We start from the raw sequence: 21,184 nt of genomic DNA, 5'->3' as shown, positions 1-21,184 counted from the left end.
TTGAGGTGAATAGCACAGATGTATAAGAGGAAGCTGGATAAGTACATAAAGGCTAAAGGTATAGAATGTTCTGCTGATAGGGTTAGGTGATCAGGGGCGGGGATAGGCTGATGTGGAGCATATACACTGGCATCTGCCATTTGCGCAGAATGACCAGTTTCAGTACTGTCCATTGGAGTCACCAGAAATAAAATATGCAAATATTGCACCCATGTTTAAACAAGAGTGTAAAGGTGAGCCCAGCAAATACAAGCCAATCAATTTAATCTTGGTGGTGGGGAAGCTTTTAGAAATGGTAATTTGGGATAAAATTAATAGTCACTTGGGCAAATGTGGGTTAATTAAAGAAAGCCAGCATGGAATTGTTAAAGGCAAATTGTGTTTAACTAACTTGCTCGAGCCTTTTGATGTGATAACAGAGAGGGTTGATGGACGTAATGCTGTTGATGTGGTGTACATGGTTTTCCAAAAGGCTTTTGATAAAGCGCTGCACAATAGACTTGTGAGCAAAGTTAGAGCTCATGGAACAAAAGGGACAGTAGCAACATGGGTACGAAATTGGCTGAGTGACAGGAAACAAGGTGAACAGCTGTTTTCTTGGACTGAAGGGGGGTTTGTAGTGGAGTTCCCCAGGGTTTAGAGTTAGGGCTCTTGTTCTTCCTAATATGTATTAAGGATTGGTGTACAGGACACAATTTCAAAATTTGCAGATGAAATGAAACTTGGAAGTCTTGTAAACCATGAGGAGGAGAGTATAGAACTTCAAAAGGGCATGGTGTGTTGTTGGAAAGGGCAGATAAATGGCAGATGAAATTTAATGCAGAGAAGTGTGAAGTGATTGATTTTGGTAGGAAGAACTCAGACAGACAATATAAAATAAAGGGTACAATTCTGAAGGGGTTGCAAGAACAGAGAGACCTGGATATATATGTGCATAAATCATTGAACGTGGCAAGATAGGTTGAGAGCACGGTTAACAAAGCATTTGGCGTCCTGGCTTTCATTAATAGGGCCATGAAGTACAAAAGCAAGGAAGTTGTATTAAACATGTCTGAAACACTGATCCAGCCTCAAATGAAGTATTGCATTCGGTTCTGTGTGAAGGCATCAGAGAGGGGGCAGAAAAGATTCTTGAGAATAGTTCCAGGAATGAGGAACCTCAGTTACGTAGAAACATTCGCGAAGTTGGGACTGTCCTACTTGGAGAAGAGGAGGTTGACAGGAGATTTGATAGAGGTATCGAAAAATAGAATAGATAGGGAGAACGTGTTCCCATTTGTGGAAGGATCGAGAACCAGAGGGTACAGATTAAAGGTAATTGGAAAAAGAAGCAATGGTGACATGAAAAACTTTTTAACGCAGCTGGTGGTTCAGATCTAGAATGTATTGCCTAAGGGTGTGGTGGAGGCAGGTTTAATTGAGGCATTCAAAAGGGAATTGGATCATTATCTGAAAAAGAAAAAATTGCAGGGTTATGGGGAAAAGGTGGGAGAATGGCACTCGGTGAATTGCTCCATCAAAGAGCCAGCACAGATATGATAGGCTGAATGGCATCCTGTGCTGTAACCATTCTGTGATATTGTAGGACTGGGTGCTACATTGACCTTTCACCTCTGGGCCTGGGTTTTGATGTAGCCTAGACTGACGCAATGAAAGTTGATATCTGTTGGCTATAAGAGTCTTACGTAAAATGGGCTTTGACTATCTCGGTTTCTTTTATTGTCAACCTGGGCCCACAACTTTATATCACTCCCAACTTGGCAGTCCCTGCCCCTTATTCTGTTCAGACTTATCATGGGCACCTGTTCATATTGGGTCAGTGGCACTAACCATTCACCATGTCCATTCAATTCAGTTACAAAGGCATGTAAAGCACATGCATATAATGCATTAAAGAAGGTAGAATAATTCAGACAGTTCAAAGAGCTCTTTGTGCCTTGTTAGAGTATTGCTAAATATTCACTGTAAAATGTGTAATTGGAAGATATGGTGCTATTCCTCAAGCTTATGTTGGGCTTTACTGGGACATTGCAGTAGGCAGAAGACAGAAATGTGAGCATGAGACAAAGGTGATGAATTAAAATGGCAAGTGACAGGGTCAGGGTCAAACTTGTGGATTGATTAAGCGGTTACCCAGACTGCATTTGCTCCCCCAGTGTAGATGAGGCCACATTGTGAAAGCGAATATGATATACTAAACTGAAAGAAGTACAAATAAAGCGCTGCTTCACCTGGAAAGCGTGCTTGGGGCCTTAGACTGTGAGGAGAGAGGGAATAATAGGGCAGATGTTACAGCTCCAATTGTATGGGAGGGTGCCATGTAAGGGGATGAAGTGTTGGGGGTGATAGAGGAGTGGACCAGGGTGTCACAGAGGGAATGGCCTCTTGGAAATGTCGACAGGGAAGAGTAGGGGAAGATGTGTTCGAGGGCGGCATCATGCTGGAGATGGGGGCAGTGATCCTTTTCAGTGTGAAGGTTGGTGGGGTGGAAAGTGAGGACAAGCAGAACCCTATCGTGTTTCTGGAAGGGTCGGGAGGGGATGAGGGCAGAAGTGCGAGAAATGGGTCATTCAAGGTTGAGGATCCTTTCAGCCATAGTGGTGGGAATCCTTGGTTGCGGCAAAGGGAAGACATGTCAGAAGCGCCATTGTGGAAGGTAGCATCTTGTCATGAAAGTATAATAATTCTCATAATATTGTGATTTATTGTAAAAGTAGGTTAATAGTGGGGTTTGGATAGTTTTTGTGTGTGTGTGTGGGGGACTTAATTGAATTGGAGACAGCAGGCCTGGAGGCTTTGACTCATCAAAAGAAGCTCGGTTTGAAATGCTAAATACGTAAACGTGGCTAAAGTTTTGGAATGTGAGGTGAGGAGAATTTGCATTTTTAGATACATCAGGGTAGTTTGAATTTCAAAGAGATGGTAAGATGTTATACCTAGCCAGAGAAACTAAGCCAAGCAGTGTGTTTATTTTTCCCAAAGGCTTCTAATAATATTAGCACCATGAAATGATTTATATTATGAAAAAAGTAAAGTTCCAAAGACAGATGGGAAAAATGGAATTTACATTAAAAGGGAGAAACTTGTATAAAGGAGATTGAAACTTTGTGTCAGGGAAGACATTGTAAGATCTACCAGAAGTATGAAAAGCCTGCAGTATTTATGCATTAAGCCTGCTGTCTACCAAAACCAAAGCTAGGAAAAGCCACTTTGAATTCTACTATCCAGGTATTGTGTTGACTTGCCTGGATCTGTTCAAATCTATTTGTTTTTAATGTTGCCTTAATGGGGGTGTAACTGGAAGCCAGATTAATTAGGGTTTTAGGAGTTATTTAAGTATTAATTTGTTGACCCATGTATGTGGTTGAAATCTTTTATTTTGTTAATAAATGTTTAATATAGTTTTCTAAAAAATCTCTGAAGTCTGGGTGGGCTTATTACCAGTGAGAGCACGCATCTTGAAATAAATACAAATTGCAAAACCGTTGTGACCATGTGATCAAGCTACCCTTGTGGATTTGATCCGCCTGGCACACATCATCTGCCATCATAACAATTCTGTGAAAGTAGTTCATTCTCTTCCCACCTACATTTGTGATTCTTTAAATACCCTGCATCATTTCAACAATTTCTAGTTTCCCAGCCTCTCTTCACTATGGATGTCCAATCTCTCTACACCACCAGGATGAATTGAGGGCTCCCTGCTTATTTCTTGAACAGAAGCCCAAACAGTCCCCATTCACCAGCACCCTCCTCTGCCTCGCTGAACTTGTTCTCTCATTGAATGATTTCTCCTTTAATTTGTCTCATATCCTCCAAATTAAAGGTGTAGTTATGGGTACCTGTATAGGGCCTAGTTATGCCTGTTTATGTGGAACATGACTTGTTCCGTTCCTACTCAGGCCCTACAAGTTAAAGGTGTTGTTATGGGTACCCGCATGGGGCCTAGTTATGCTTGCTTATGTGGAACATGACTTGTTCCATTCCTACTCAAGTCGCCTCCCCCAACTCTCTTTCCAATACAAAACTAAGTTCATTGGCTGTAAGCTGCTTTGGCACATCTGAATCTTTTTCTCTATGCAACCTAAAAAACAATTTTCATTGCTCATTGGCACCTTGTACTACTTCTGAAACTCCAATGAATGATTAGCAATTCTGTTCCCCATATCTTTTGCTATCTGTTCCCCATATCTTTTGCCCTTGGACTTGGCATTGGTTAGGAAGAGGAAAATCAACATAACTTGAGACTGAGAGACCAAACCTGTCACATTGAGGACTGATGTGTGGAAGCTCTTTTTTTTATTAGGCCAGAATTTATTGCCCATCCGTTGTTCAGATAGCATTTAAGAGTCAGCCACATCGCTGTGGGCCTGGAGTCACATGTAGGCCAGGTAAAGACGACAGATCTCCTTCCCTAAAGGACATTAGTGAACCAGATGGGTTTTTACAACATGGTCATCATCAGTTTTATTGAATCCAAATTTCACCATCTGCTGTGGTGGGATTTGAGAGCATTAGCCTGGATCTCTGGAATACCAGTCAAGTGACAATACCACTATGCCACCGCCTCTTGCTCACACACGCAGTTGTACATACATTGGGCTCCCAGATAAAAAAATTGGAGGCAAAGCCCTAGAATCATTTAAGGAATGATTAGAATTTAAGGTCAACCTGGATGCATGAGCTGCAAAGAATCCGATGCCCTTTCTCATTTGTAATTATCTTACAATCTTATGAGTTGTCCATTTTGCATGAATACCTGACTCGTATTTTTCTTTTGTTGCAATAGGTGAAGCCGGTTTCGGGAAAGAAAAGTATCTTTGCCCAGAAACTCGCTGCAAAGAAGGCAGCTGAAGCAAATCGGACAGTGCCCTCCGTCAGTGCTGTCAGCCCCTTCACTGGGGTCACAGGGGAGCAAAGGTCAGCTCCAACTCGAGTTACAGAGATATCGGAAAAGGGGCACAGATCAGGTGAATTCATGGAAAAGGCTTTTGTTGCAACAGGAGAATGTTGAAGGATTGAATCCTCCAGCAGGAATGGCAAGGGAGCCTGGGCTGTTCACAGGATTAAACCCTCCCACAGTAACAGCAGGGACAGTCCGACCTGTGAAAGTCCTGTACTGGGATCCTCACCGATATGACTACTTTAGAAATATTTTGAGCTGAATTAACAGGAGCGAAGAGATAGCTAAGCCCCTGGTTGATCTGGGGCCAGTATTGAACTGGAAACGTGCACATTAACCTGTTGAGTTTTTCCCTTGAGTCAAAATGCAGATCAGTCATGATCTCATTGAATGGTGGAATATATTGAGGGGCTGAATGAACTACTCCTATGTTCCTATGGTGGAGTTTAATTGTTAATGTTAATTGAGAAATTATTTTGTTTGCATGGATTATGATTTTTCACCTTTAATTGTTGCATTTGCTCACAGGCACAGGTGATGGGAGACAGATATCGGGAGAGAAATTGGGTGGGGAAATAGCCCCCCAAGAAGCACAGAAGATTCATGAAGAGAATGTAGCCAGACTGCAGGCCATGTCTAAAGAGGAAATTGAGGAAGAACACAATAATCTTCTGGCCCGGTTAGGTGAGTGTGTAGCACTGTTGTCTGTGTTCTTCATTCCAATTTCTTCCTCCAGCATTCACTTTCCCTTCTCAAGGCATGCATTGTACAAGTGCTGTCAGTCTGACAATCTCACTGCCTGGCTATTCAACTATGAAAACAAGCATCTTGTCTGATATCTGGCATGGATCACTGAATGGCAGTCAAAATTGGGACTTAAGTTGATTTTCCCAGTGCCTTTACCCCAGGAGTTCCCTTGGACAGTTGCTGTGCTCCAACTTCCTATTCCTACAGCTAGCAAGCTGAGATTAGTGTGGCCTGGCCAATATTTATGCCTGAACCAACATCACCAAAACTAGTTGTCTGGTCATTATCACAATGCTGCTTGGGAGCTTTCTGTGCACAATCTGCCGTGTTTCCTACATTACAATAGTTGACTACAATTCAAAACTACTTAAATAACAGCAAAGTATGTGGACCCTGGAGATCTGAAATCAAACACTCAGCAGGTCTGGCAGCATCTGTGGAGAGAGAAACAGAGTTAACGTTTTGTGTCCAATATGATTCTTCTCCGGAATGCCGAAGTTTCAAAGACTTCCAGCACTGATTTTTCCAGCACTTTCTGTTTTTACTTCAAAAGCATTTCATTGGCTGTAAGGTGCTTTGGGATGTTTGGAAGTCATGAAAGGCGCTATATAAATGCAAGCCTGTCATTCCTCTTGGCTCTGAGTTTAATTGTGCTCTATCACTGCCCTGGTTGCGATAAGCTAACTAAGCACAGGGGAGGAATCAAACCTCGTGCCTTTTGCTATATAATAAATATAAGTTGCACTTTAGTGATGCCTTATCAGGTATGAAGGGCTTTGAACAGTGTTTTCCATAATCCTGTGATCATTATGTGTTAGTAACTCTCACAAATAGGAGTGAAAATAAATGGTGAGTTAATCTGTTTTTGAAGATGGTGCTGGTAGAAGGAGGAGCCAAAACATCAGGAATGCTCTCGGAATAGTGCCATGGCATCACCTAAGCAGGCAGAACCTTGGCTCAAAAGTGACTGGATTATTAACCTGGATTATGCATGCAACCCAAGGTGTAGGTTTTAGATATGCTACCTTTTGAGCCAAAGGTGGGTGTGCCATTTACTGAGCCAGATTGGTATATGTAGCTTGGGTAAAAGCAAATAAATAGCTTGCATTTACATAACACCTTTCTGAATTTTGGGATGCCCCAAATCGCTTTGCAGCTAATGCAGTACTTTTGAATCAAAAGCAGAAAATGCTGGAAATACTCAGCCAGTCAGGCAGTATCTTTGGAGAGAGAAACAGAGTTAACGTTTCAGCCTGATGACCTGTCATCGGAACTGTACTTTAATTGTAATCACTGTTGTAACGTAGGAGGCACAACACCCAATTTGCACACAGCAAGCTCCCACAAACTGAACTGAGATAATGATGAGGTCATCTATTTTAAGATGTTTGTTGAAGGATAAATATTGGCCAGGACACCAGGCAGAACTTGCTTGCTCTTCTTCAAATAGTGCAATCTGAGACTGGAGATGGAATCTTGGTTTAGGGTCTAATCTGAAAGATTACGGATCCAAACCCATGCAGCACTCCCTCAGCACTGCACCAAATTGCCAGCCTAGATTATGGGTTTGAGCCACGAGTGGCGCTTAAACACACAACCTTCTGACTCAGAGGCAAGGGAGCTACCACTGAGCAAAGATTGACAACTGTGCTATTTGCCATTAACAACCTAATTGTTCAATGGGTTGGAAATAGTGACAGCTGATTGTACTTTGTTGGCTCTCATGTGTTATAACATTTGAACCTCGGAATAAGGCTGAATGTGATTTTACTTGGATGCTGGCTTTGGTCACCCTTCAAAGCAAGATTGTGCATTGGACGTGGCTCGGATACCTCGGGGCAAGGGGTTGGAGTCATGAGCTAGGGTAATTCTAAACAGTCAGGAAATTTCTATGACAGCTGACTACTGTGCTAGTCTCCTGGAAGAGTCTGTTAGACAGCTAGGCTGAACTGTTAAATGATGATGAGGTATTTGCTGTGCTTGAGGGTTGAAAGTGTCAGTTTACACAATGTCAGTTCAGTGTGTTTGCCATTTTGTCAGTGTCTTTATGGAAGTTAGTGAACTTCATGGGCTTTGATCCATTACTTGCAGTGATTGTCTTAGAATTCTGTACATTTTGGCAATACTGAAGTTGTTACTTGTTTACTGATGGGCATTGCACATGGGAGTGTTTGTTCATTTGTCATTACACGTTGGTACTGTTTTTCATTAGTTGGCATATTGGTGTGCTTTATTAATTGGGTATAGTATGCTGAAGCTATTCATTGGGCATCAGATTGCACGATGAGGCTAATCACTGGGCGGAACACATCGGTATGATTTGTTCAGCGATGGTTATTGCATGTTGTTACTACATCAATGGGCATTCCAATTTGGTGGTGTTCATCAGAGGGCATTACATATTAATGCTATCTGTTTATTACATGCGATTTGTTCATTGAACATTCCTTGTTGGCTTTTGGGTACTGCATATTGTTTCTCATCCACTGGGCGTTGCTAGTTGTGGTTTGTTCATTGGGTGTTACACAGTGCTATTTGGACATTGTATCTTGACACTTCATTTGTGGCTGGTACATGTTAGTTTCTGGTTGTGACTGCTTAAATGCCCATTTACCGACATTCTGTGTTAAGGGTTAAAATTCAGCAAATACCATAATTGTTTTTATTTCAAAAGCAAGCAAATGACTTGTTCTTCCCTTCTGCCAACATACAATTAACTTTGTTTTATCCCCCTGTTTAACTAGATCCAAGTTTGGTTGCTTTCCTAAAATCAAGAAAGCCTGGGAAAAACTACAGTGATGGTGCCAAAGATGAAATGGAAACAAGTGGTGCAGAAAAGATCTACGAGGATAAGCAGGGGCATTCTTGTTCAACCACAGAATCACAGGCCAGTCCAATCAAGGAAGCACCAATGGATCAGAAACCTACAGGTAAAAAACTCAGCATGGAAGATTTATTAATAGTGTTCAAAATCATGAAGGGTTTTGATAAAAGTAAACAAGGACTAAGTGTTTCTATTGACACAATGGTCAATAACCAGAAGAGAGAGATTCAGAGTAATTGACAAAAGAGCCAGAGGGGAGATGAGAATTTTTTATGCAGCGAGTAATGTGGGAATGTGCTACCTGAAAGAGCGGTGGAAGCAGACTCAGCAGTAATTTTCAAAAGGGAATTTGATTAGTGGTTGATAGGGAGAAAATTTCATGGCTATGGGGAAAGAGTGATGGAGTGGGAGTAATTAGATAGCTTTTTCAAAGAGTCGAAACAGGCACAATGGGTTGAATGGCCTCCTGTGCTGAAGATTCTATGATTCCATGACCTAAAGGCATCAATTAGAACTAATGCATGTTTAAATCCTCGCCTGACAACCTTGCCACTCCCTCCGAACTCTCTCTCCCTTTATCTTTGACCTGCTGTGCACATTCCTCCTTTCATCCCTTGATTGACTGCTGTATTTTCCACAGCCTCTTTTTTTTGATATTCGTTCATGCCTTGTAGGAGTAGCTAGCTAGGCCAGCATTGTTGCCCATCCTCTAATTATCCTTGAGAAGGTGGTGGTGTGCTGTCTTCTTGAACCGCTGCAGTCCATGTGGTGTAGGTACACCCACAGTGCAGTTAGGGAGGGAGTTCCGGGATTTTGATTAGCAACAGTGAAGGAAAGGTGATATAGTTACGAGTCAGGATAGTTACGAGTCAGGATAGTGTGTGACTTGGAGGGGAACTTGTAGATGGCGGTGTTGCCATGCATCTGCTGTCCTTGTCCTTCTGGGTGGTAGAGGTCGTGAGTTTGAAAGATTCTGTCAAAGGAAAGTACTCATGCCAACAAAGTGTGGCCCGGCTCCCAGCCCCAGCTGGCAATGGCCCTGCTCCCAGATCCAACTGAGTGTGACCTGGCTCCCAACCACAGCTGATGGAGATCATCACAAGCCAGTATAGCTCGGGCAAGTATAAAATTGCACAGCACTACATCGAATTTACAGCATAGCAGCAGACTATTTGTCATCAAGAATGCTGTCAAGCACCATGTCATCAACAATGCTATCAAGCAGCACTTGCTTAGCAATAACCTGCTCACTGACGTTTAGTTAGGGTTACGCCAGGGCCACTCAGCTCCTGACCTCATTAAAGCCTTGGTTCAAACATTGACAAAAGAGCTGAACTCCAGAGGGGAAGTGAGAGTGACTGCTCTTGATGTCAAGGCAGCATTTGTCTGAGCGTGGCATCAAGGAGCCTTGGTAAAACTGGAGTCAGTGGGAATTAGGGGGAAAAATTTCAGCTGGTTGGAGTCATACCTTGCATAAAGGAAAATGGTTGTGGTTGTTGGAGGTCAATCATCTCAGTTCCAGGACAACACTGCAGGAGTTTCTGAGGGTTGTGTCCTGGGCCCAACCACCTTCAGCTGCTTCATCAATGACCTACCTTCCATCATAAGGTCAGTAGTCGGGATGCTCACTGATGATTGCAAAATGTTCAGCACCATTCACGACTCATCAGATGCTGAAGCAGTTCATGTCCAAATGCAACAAGACTTGGACAATATCCAGGCTTGGGCTGACCAACACTCAAGGGCACCAACACCATTGTTACAATAGATGAGCAGGGCTGTAAGGGATAATGAGATTTATGTATGGAAGGAAGTGCAGATGTAACCTATCTGCTTCAGAGAGACCCTGCATGCAGCTAATATCTCAACACTGACAAAGAGCTACATTCAGTGAAAGTGATTCTGGGAGCTATCACCTGAGGTGAAAAGGAAGCTACAAGTCTGCAATGCACTCAAAATTCTGGTAAAGCATAGCAAGTCCGGCTGTATCTGTAAAGAGGAAAAACATAATAGCATTTTAGCTGTTCACCCTTTATGGGAATTGGTACCTAATGAAATGGTCCAGGCCTGAAACTTTAATCCATCATTTCTTATGTTTGCAGTGCTTTCTATTTTACATACAAACATAGCATTTAGGATCAGGAGAAGGCCATTTGGCCAGTCGCGCCTGCTCTGCCATTCAATAGGATCATTGAATGAATGATCTAATTGATCTGATTGTGGCCTTAACTCCACATTCCACCTAGCCCCCAATAACCTTTGACTCCCTTGTTAGTCAAGAATCCATCTACCTCTGCCTTAAAAATATTCAATGACCCTGCCTCCACCATTCCCCGTGGAAGAGAGTTCCAATGTCTCAGAACCCTCTGAAAGAAAAAAAATTTTATTATCTCCGTCTTAAAAGGGTGACCCCTTAATTTTAAACTGTGTCCCCTAGTTCTAGTCTCTCCCACAAGGGGAAACATTCTTTCAGCATCCACCCTGTCAAGTTATCTTTCATTCTTCTAAATTGCAATGGATGCAGGCTCAGCTTGTCCGCCCTTTCCTTATAAGATAACCCCCCTTATCCCAGATACCAGTTGAGTGAACCTTCTCTGAACGGCTTCTAATGCATTTATATCCTTTCTTAAATAAGGAAACCAAAACTGGACACCATACTCCAGATGTGGTCTAAGCAATGCCCTGCAGTAAAACATCCCTATTTTTCCCCATTCCTCTTGCAATAAACAACAAAATTCAATTTGCCTTCCTAATCACTTGCTGTACCTGCATACTAACATTTTATGTTTCATGTACCAGGACACCCAGATCCCTCTGCACCTCAGAATTCTGCAATCTTTTTCCATTTAAATAATATGCTGCTTTTCTATTCTTCCTGTCAAAGTGGACAGGTTCACATATTAAACTCCATTTGCCAAATTTTTGGCCTCTCACTTAACCTATCTATGTTGCTTTGCAGACTCCTTATATCCTCTTCACAATTTACTCTCCTACCTGTCTTTGTGTCATCAGCAAATTTAGCAACTGTACATTTGGTCACTTCATCCAAGTCATTGATATAAATTGTAAATAGTTGAGGCCCTAGCACTGATCCCCATGGCACTCCATTCATCACATCTTGCCAACCCGAAAATGACCCATTTATGCCTTGTCTCTGTTTCCTGTTAGCTAACGAATCCTCTGTCCATGCTAATATGTTATCCTCTGCATCATGAGTTCTTATTTTGTGTGGTAATCTTTGATGTGGCACCTTGTCAATGCCTTCTGGAAATCTAAGTATAACATGTCCACAGGTTCCCCTTTATCCACGTTGCTTGTTACTTCCTCAAAGAACTCCCATGAATTAGCCAAACGTGATTCCCCTTTCACAAAACCATGTTGACTCTGCCTGATTGCATTGAAATTTTATATGCAGTCCCTTTCAAATGGAATGACACTGTTTCTGCTCCGTAATCTTGACTTCATCCAAAACTCTGCTTGCACCTGTCTTGACTCATAACAAGTCTCTTTCACCCATCACTCCTGTGCTGACTGAACTATGAAGACTCCCCTTCTGGCAACACCTTGCTTTTAAAATTCTCACCCTTGTGTTCAAAACTCTCCATGGCCTCACTTCTCCAGTATTACAGCCATCTGAAATCCCTGCATTTCTCCAACTCTGCTTCACGCAATTTTGTTCCATCATTGGAGTCCATGCCTTCAGCTGCCTTGGCCCTAATCTCTGGAATTCCCTCCCTAAACCTTTCTGTGAGTCCACAGCTCTGCCCTCCTTTAAATCACTCCTTAAAACCTACTTCTGAAACCAAGGTTATGGTTTTCTCTCCTAACATCTCCTTATGTGGCGTATTGCCAGATTTTCACTGATATCGCTCCTGTGGTGTGCCGTAAGACATTTTTTCTACATTAAAGGCACTATATCATGCAAGATTTTGCCTCGCATCTCATAATAGAACGACAATATTCTAAATTAAATTCTGCCATTAATGTTCTGTTAAGACAAGACAGAATTTTCAATCCCAGCAGTGTCTGATTCTAACAGTAAGGTGCTGTAATGGTTTCCTGGGATAAATGTTACTTCATTACCTGCCAGATTTTAGGGTTAACAACAATATTTAAACATCAGCTACAATGTTATAACAGCGCCAAGTTCTTTTGTCCCTAGGGTTGAGACTCTGAAGTTGAGATACTGATGGGTATCGATTGGACCAGTCTTGCTAAGATCAATTAGAATGAAGGATGTTGCAGAGGATATCAAATAGAAACTACCGAAGGTCCTGACACTTAGGCCTCCAGCCAGAGAATCTACAGTCCCGTGCCCGATTACGTAATGTAACTTAAGCTCAGAGAGAGCTTTTTGTTTTTGGAGGCATTATCTTTAAGGAACTAAGTTAGACTGTATTTAGCACTGAGCACAGTCATGGGGTTCTTTGATTCTGCTTTTTAATTTCAGATTCTTTGAAGTATTATTGGGTAAATGTGCTCCCCAGTGAGGTCCTGAACCATATAAACCAGAAAGGTCCCAAGTCAATCTGTGCTGATCTTACTCAGAATAGTTCTTAGGAGTGCTGCAATTAGCATCAGTGCCCATATAAACAGGAAGGCAACAACTTGCATTTATGTAGTGTAGGTTTGCCCTTAGATGCTCTCCCCACACTCAAGTTCATGACACCAGATTCACAAGTGTATGGCTTAAACAGAATAACCAGTGAGACAAGCTTCTTCTGATATTTCACAATTGCTCTTGAATCACCCACAACCCCACAGTACAACCCCCCAAAATTTAAAACAATCCCATTCCCAGTACCTGACATGAAGCCACCACGACTCAGGCTTAAACTTACACAAATGCTAACTCCACACAAAGTCCCCATGACTTGGTTTCAACTTACAAAAACACAGGCAAAACACCACATCTTGTCCTGAAATCTGAAGACAAAACCCTCAGACCAGTATCACCAAGATATTGCTGAAGCAAGTTACAAGGTACTGGCAAAAAGACACCAAGTTTTCACCCCAAACCTTCACAAAACCCTCAGACCAATATCACAATATTCAAAGCCAAGGGCCAAGTGCTGGTAAATGGGATTAGGTAGGTAAGTCAGGTGTTTCTCACATGTTGGTGCAGACTCGATGGGCCAAAGGGCCTCTTCTGCTCTGTGTGATTCTGTGGCACGTCATAACTATGATTTGGTTGAAACTTACAATCGCCAATACGGCTGGTCTGACCGGTGTTGACTGTAGGTCTGAGTCAAGGTGATCAAACTTGACCCTTCTGACTGCAATCCAAAATCTTCAGGCCAATAATTCCATGATATGACTGAAAACACTTAATCCCCAACATGGCTGGTCTGTCCAGTGTAGAATGTAGGCCTGAGTTAAGATGACCAGCCCTAACCCTCCTTCCAACTGCAGCCCATATATTCAGATCTGCTCTTCTTTTATAATACTTTAACTCAGACATGCCAAAACATATTTCCTGTTGTTCCAATGTCCATTTAGTTGCTTCCACGCAAAGTCCAGACAAATGTCATCAGTTCCTGCTGGTTGAAGCATGGTTTTCCATGGAAGATGTATCCAGACGAATATTATCAGTTCTCATCACATGAGCAATTCTCCTGCTGTTTGAGTTGGCACAGTAACAGTTGGCCAAAGTTAGTGAGAGCTTGAATGACCTATTCCAGTATTGTTGTCTGTGTTGCAGACCTTAGTTGCTAATTTCTTGAGTTTTCTTTTCCTGGTACCATTGTTACCTGATAGCAGTCAGTCAATGCCCAAACCCTTTTGATGAGTCACCATTTTTTCACTAAATGTCCGGATTAACCCCTTGCTGCCCAGCCCTGTACTGCTGACTGCAGCTTATCTTTTGTAATAATAGTTCCAGTTATGAGGTAAAAACATGTCCATGGGTTTGAAATTATGTTCCATAAATTTCCCAGTTGGAGGAGATTCCAATCCTACAGCACCCGGATTATAGTAAAATATCCCTAGGTGCTTAACACAAGCGTCATCAGACAAAATGTGACACCAAAGTGCATAAGGAGATATGAAGGCAGGTGTCCAAAAGTTTGTCAAAGAAATTGATTTTAAGGGGCACCTTAAAGTACAAGAAACAGAGGTTTGGAGAGGAAATTCCAGAGGTTAGGGCCTATGCAGCTGAAGGCATGGCTGCCAAAGTAGAGCAATTAAAGTTGGGGATGCTCAAAAAGCCAAAATTGGAGGAGCATGGATATTTTGGAGGGTTGTAGAGCTGGAGGAAGTTACAGAGAAATGGAGGAGTGAGGCCATGGAGGGATTTGCAAACAACGATGAAAATTTTAAAATTGAGGTGTTTCCAGAGAAGCTAGGTCAACAAGCACAGGGAATGATGGGTGAATGGGACTTGGTGGTAAGTTTGAATATAGGCATAAGTTTGAATATTGGATGACCTTAAGCTTACAGAGGATGGGAGGAGGGAGGCTGATCAGGGGTCTTTTGGAATAGTTAAGTCTAGAACTAACAAAGGCATGGATGAGGGTTTCACCAGCAAATGAGCTGAAGCAGGGTGATGTTGCAGAGGTGGAAATAGGCAGTCATGGTGAAAGCAGGGACATGGTTGGAAACTCACCTTGGGGTCACATTTAAACACCAAGGTTGTGAGCAGTCTGGTTCAGCTTCAAATAGCTGCCAGGGAGAATAATAGAGTCAGTGATCAGGAAATGGAGTTTGTAGTGGGGACTGAAGACAGTGGCTTTGGCCTATTCCATTTAACTGGAGGAAATTACTGCTGGACTAGATATGAGGCTAACTGTGTGACAAATCAGAGACAGTGGAGGGATCGACAGAGGTGGTGAGGAAATAGAGCAGTGTGTCGCCAGCGTACATGTGGAAGCTGATGCTGTGTTTTCGGAGGGGGCCAAGAATAGATCCTTGGGGAGGATACCAGAGGTAACGGTGCGGGAGCAGGAAAAGAAGCCATTGCAAGTGATTCTCTGACTACAATTAGCTAAGAATGGAACCAGGCGAGTGTAGTTCTACACAACTGGGTGATGATGGAGTGATGTTGGAGGAGGATGGTGTTACCAGTTGTGCCCAAGGCAGCAGGCAGGTGTCAAGAAGGACAAGGAAGAATGGTTTAGCACCATCAGTCACAGAATGTAATTATGACTTTGTAAGAGCCATTTCAGTACTGTGACGGGGATGGAAAACTAATTGGAGAGATGGGATTCTGGAAAAGATGGCCATGAATTTGTGAGGCAACAACACGTTCAAGGACTTTGGAGAGGAAAGGGAAGTTGGTGGTGGGCAGTAAATTTGCAAGGACTGAAGGGTCAACTATTGGTTTTTTGAGGAGAGGGATGATTTGAAAGAGAAAGGGAGAGGATCTATGGAGAGAGAACTGTTTAAAAACGTGCACATTCCTGGCTGCCACATTGATGTAAGTGACCAGAATTGTAAGAGTGCACAGATTTCAGAGGGCTGTAGGGCTGGAGGAGGTTACAAAGATAGGGAAACAGTGGGGCCATGATGGGACTGGAAAACAAGGATCAGAATTTAAAAATTGAGGTGTTGCTGGACCAAGGGCCAATGTAGGACAATGAACACAGAGGTGATGAGTGAACAGGACCTGTTTGCAGGTCAGGCTGTGGGTAGCAGAGTTTTAGACGAACTCAAGTTTACAGTGGGCGGCGCAACAGCAATAATTTGTGAGAGGTTACCTCGAGAGAGATTACGCATTGGAGATTGTGACATAAATTCAGTCTTTGCAGCTAAAAGCTCCAATATGGATTGACCAAGGGATTGGTGGATTGCTGTCTTTCTAGTTTTGTGAAGCTGGCAGGAATCCTGTCTGAATGGTCATTGTCCACAGGCATTGCCAGCTCCTAATACAGGATTAACGAAGGACCAATGGTGGACAGTGCTTCAGCCTTTGATGGCTGATGGCACCCAGCTTGCCTATGAGAACCTGCATTGTGTGAGGAGGTGGTAGAGGCCTCTCAAGAAAAGTAACAAAAAGGTAGGGGGCAGGAAATGAAAGAAGAGATTGAATTCTGCATATCTCTAAAGTAATGTAATCTCGATTTGAAATCTTTGGCTGAGGTCCTATTCTGTTTCTATCTTGCTCTGCATCATGATCTGCATTGGACATTATTGGATAGTTAAGGGTTAATAAAGTTCTTTGTATCTTGCAGCTATGGGCTTTCCAAGATAAACAGAATGGCTTCAAACTGTCATGAGAAGAAATCATGGCTTGCCTTCTGCTTTTAGTCTCTGAGCATTATAAACGAGAAGTGTTTATACAGGAAAATAAGTGACAGTAATGACTAAGTGATTAAGATATAGCATAAGTGATTAGGGTAATGAACCTAGGTAGAGGGATCCATTAGCTACAATACAGAAAGTTAATGGTTAATAAACCTACACTTCAAATGACTCGAGAACAGTTAAGTCATGAAGTCTTATTTTTCAGAAAAGTATCTACAATTACTCCTGTTTTTGGGAAAGTCTGTTTTTAAAGGATTCAGGAACAGGTATGTCATGAGGGCTTATCTGTGACTTGCACCTTCGATATTGGCATAATAAAATGTATAAAGCGGCATGGTTTTCTACAGTTCTCTTGAGGGCTCAAAGGATAGAATCAGAAAACCGAAAGCCACTCTGTACAGTTAGATCGATGGCTGTGTTGTATATGAATAATGTCTGTTCTGTATATTCCACCATAAAGTGTCATTGTGAACCATAGAGGGAAGGAGGTTGACTAACGGTTAAATCTCAACAGTCTTCACACATTCACATATCCTGGCTAAAGGAGCTGCCAAGTTGCAACCCCCCCCCCCCCCCCCACCCCCCCTCAAAACCAGCAAATACTGCCTGCTTTGTACTTGTGGGGGATCAACTGGACAGAATTAATGATTTTGGGAGACCACCATGTGGGGAATTGGGGCTTGTGAACTCTACAGCAGACCATGATGCTGATCCTGCTAATTGCAGAATGTTCTAAATAATTTTGACCTATATCTTTGTGTAGGATTACAATACATTGCTGCCTCAGCGTTACCTCATCCAGGAATCCAAATGCATGGTTTGCAACTGAAACACCGAATCATTCTTTGTACTGTATTCCAGGCCCTTAGCCTGTCTACCCTATTGTGAAAGGAACTGCCTGGTTTGTGTCAGCCTGTCAGGTGGTTCCATCCTTCTGTATTTGCGTGTTTAAAGTGTCTGCTGCCTGCATCTGCTGATCTCAAAGGTTTTGCTGCCTCATGTACATGACCACTCATTCTGTGCTCTTTCCACAACGTGGGGCCTGGGTTTGGTTAAAACTGCAAGAGTCATGATGTTTCTGCTCACAGTCAGTGCTGGAATTGATCCCAGTGACAAATCTCTCTCCCTGATTAATGCTGAGAACTTAGTCTGGACATTAAAACTTTGTCTGTTGGAATCAATCTCCTGAAAATTTGAAGAATGGAACATCTTCCTATGTATTGCTGGTGAGGTGTCAGTGAATAACTATGTGGAAATTGCTGTGGTTTTCACTGGGTTGCAGTGAAATGCCATAACCAATAGTTCTGACTTTTTGACTGACACATTCTGCCATAGAATGTGGTTGGAGCTAAAAAAGCAATTGTGGGAAAATGTTGATTAGATCCAGGTTACTTGGTTTGCTGGTCGTTCTGCTTTCTGTGTTGTTACAAGAGTATTGGCGAATATTCCACCCTTACAGGAATGTAGAAAGTATAATGTGCAGTTACAAAGCCTGTGAGTATAAAGAAAATAAAAGAACTTGCATTTATATACTGCCTTTCACAACTTCAGGTCATCTCTAAATGCTTCACAAGTAACAAAGTACATTTGAAGTGTAGTTACTGTTGTAATTTGACAAACACAACAGCCAATTTGTGCACAACAAGCTCCCTCAGCAATGTGATAAGGACCTGATTATCTGTTTTAGTAATGTTGCTTGGCAAATAAATATTGGCCAGAACACCAGGTAGAAATAGTGCCATGGAATAATTTATTTTCACTTGAGTGGACACACAGACTTGGTTTAATGTTTCATCCAAAAGATGGCGCCTCCAACTGTCTAGGACGCTGTCAGTAATACACTGTAGTATCAGCCTGGATTTTGTGTTCAAGCCTCTAGTGGGGTTTGAGCCTGTACCGCCAGTTGAGTTGATGCTTTGGTATAACGTGACATCAAAGATCTCGCAATGGCTTGGCCCTTTCCTGAACTGAGATACACACACAAACCAGGAAGGATCCCAGTCAATGTTCTCACTAACTTGTGCACGTGCACAGCTGTGCAGCAGCCTGGAAGATATCATGCCGGCCTTGTTCCAGATTAAATATTGCTCATAGATTGCTGGGCAAAATATGTAAATGTATTGTATATTGAAAAGGCTAGCCACACAAAATAACATAATTTTACAGGAAACATTCCCCCTGGTTCCATCTCAGTGGGACCTCAGTTGTTACATAAGGGTTAAAGTCCAATTGTTTTAGTCCTGCCTTGCTCTCTCAAAATCTTGGCTTCCTCACCTGCATTCTTTGCTGTGCTCTGCGATCTCTTAGATCAGTACAGCTCATCTAAAGCATTAAACATGGTCAATAATTATTTTAAATGAAAGCTTCACCGGAATGAAGAAAGTTTGGAAAGGTTTCAACCTGCATTACAAGGTAGTAAAGATTTGTCTGTCTACAGCATGAACACACCACTCTAGACTTCAAGAATAAGGCTCTAATCCATTAGTCTAGGATTTAGAAAAAGAGTCACCACATAGAAACCATAGTAAACAGGAACTAGGGCATTCCCTGACCTTTTCAAGGGATGAAAACTGAGACAGGCAGCAGATTAGCACTGACACACCATTGCAAAAATACAGTGTATATCAATGGACTATAGATTCTTTGATGCCAGTTAGCCTCTTCCTTAGAAAGAGTTGCTCTGCAGCCCTCTATATAGGGGTAAATCATGTCCTGATGAAATTTTTTAATCCACATCCCCGTGGTTACTACTCCCAATTTCCTCCCTTTCTCTGCTGAAGCTCTGCTCCTGCGCCATGTCCGAGTGAGTTTTGTTAATGTAAGCAGCTCATTTGACAATGGAGAGCATCAGAGTGAAATGCACTCCTTTCCATTGGGGTCATTGGATAACAATTAGTACCACAAACTTAGATCAATGTTTCCTTTCCATAGCTTAGAGACTGCAAAGTCGGCAGGTAGCACCACAACTGAGGCCTCATTGAGGTAGGACTGGGGACATTTTTGGTCTGTGCAAGACAGGACTATGTGATCAAGAGATCTTGGTGTCAACCTTTGATTATGTTATACCAAGGTGCCATTTTTGGTTCAGTTGGTAACATTAAGGTTTTTCTCCCTGGCTATCTTAGTTTGGGATAACTATTTTGAATCTCTTTGGTTGCGGAGGAGGCACTCATTACCTAATCTGTTAGACTTCCTGAGTATATTACTTCACATCATTTAGTTTTTCTAAATGGTATTCTGCAACAAGCCTTCAATTCTCATTATAGGTTCTAATTTATATAGTGTATTTCAAGACCTCAGGATGTCCCAAAGCACATTACAGCCAATTTTTAAAATCTATTCTTGGGATGTGGGCACCACTGGCTAGGCCAGCATTTATTGCCCCTCCCTAATTGCCCTTGAGAAGATGGTGGTGAGCTGCCTTCTTGAATCGCTGCTGTCCATATGCTGTAGGCACACACACAGTGCTGTTAGGGAAAGAGTTCCAGGATTTTCACCCAGTGACAGTGAAGGAATTTAAGTACTTTTGAACTATAGTTACTGTTGTAATGTCGGAAACGTGGCAGTCAGTTTGCAAACAACAAGCTCCCATGAGCAGAATGAAGATAAATTATCAATTAATTTATTTCTTGAGGGATGAATGTTGGCCAGGACACTGGCAGGGGAACTCCCCTGCTCACTTTTGAATAGTTCTATGGCATCTTTTACGAGTAGGTGCTGAGACCACTTCTGAAAGATGGGATCTGTGATTGTGCAGCATTCGAATCCCTTTAACATTTTAATCACCTCGATCAGATTACCCCTCCCCTCAGTCTTCTGTACCCAATGGAATATGTGCCAAATTTATGCAAATTGTCCTTATAATTTAGCCCTTTAAGCCGTGGACAAGGTTTAGGATCATATGCAAGAATGCATTGAAATCAATGTAAAGAATTGAGATCTTTGGGATTGGCGAACCATCATCTAGCAGGCAGAGCAAGCATGATGGTTCAGGAGAGTGTTCTCAATCCGTCTGTAAGTTTATCTTAGTGTCAATCAGTGTAGGAAATGGTTTCTTCAGGTTAGTGTGACTGAGCAGGGAGAACAAACATGGGAAGTTATTTTTATTCGTTCATGAGATGCAGGCATTTATTACCCTAATTACCCTTGAGAAGGTGATGGTGAGCCACCTTCTTGAACCACTGAAATCCTTGTGATGTAGGTACATGCACTGTGCTGTGAGCAAGAGTGTTCTAAGATATTGACTCGGCAGCGATGAAGAAACGGTAATATAGTTCCAAATCAGGTTGGTGTGTGGCTTGGAGAGAAACTAGCAGGTGGTGGCGTTCCCATGTGGTTGCTACCCTTGTTCTTCTAAGTTGTAGACATTGGGGTTTAGAAAGTGCTTTCGAACGAGGCTTGGCAAGTTGCTACAATGCACCTTGTAAATGGTTGCCACTGTGCGTTGGTAGTGGAGATAGTGAATGTTT

The 21,184-nt window shown here is 42.3% G+C and overlaps 1 protein-coding gene across 2 annotated transcripts in view; it reads left to right on the top strand.

Annotated features, from left to right (window-relative positions):
- Positions 1-21,184, top strand: part of rpap1 (RNA polymerase II associated protein 1) — a 106,064-nt gene that overhangs the window by 16,517 nt on the left and 68,363 nt on the right. For both annotated transcript variants that reach the window (XM_041215157.1, XM_041215159.1), the window contains 3 exons: positions 4,790-4,970; positions 5,432-5,587; positions 8,395-8,580. In XM_041215157.1, the coding sequence (XP_041071091.1) occupies positions 4,790-4,970; positions 5,432-5,587; positions 8,395-8,580 (523 nt within the window). The remainder of the gene's footprint in view (positions 1-4,789; positions 4,971-5,431; positions 5,588-8,394; positions 8,581-21,184) is intronic.

Source organism: Carcharodon carcharias, chromosome 20 (genome assembly GCF_017639515.1).
Source record: "Carcharodon carcharias isolate sCarCar2 chromosome 20, sCarCar2.pri, whole genome shotgun sequence".
NCBI classification, from domain to species: domain Eukaryota; kingdom Metazoa; phylum Chordata; class Chondrichthyes; order Lamniformes; family Lamnidae; genus Carcharodon; species Carcharodon carcharias.
Note: the sequence above shows the minus strand (reverse complement) of the source record. Positions and strands in the feature narration are given on the sequence as shown.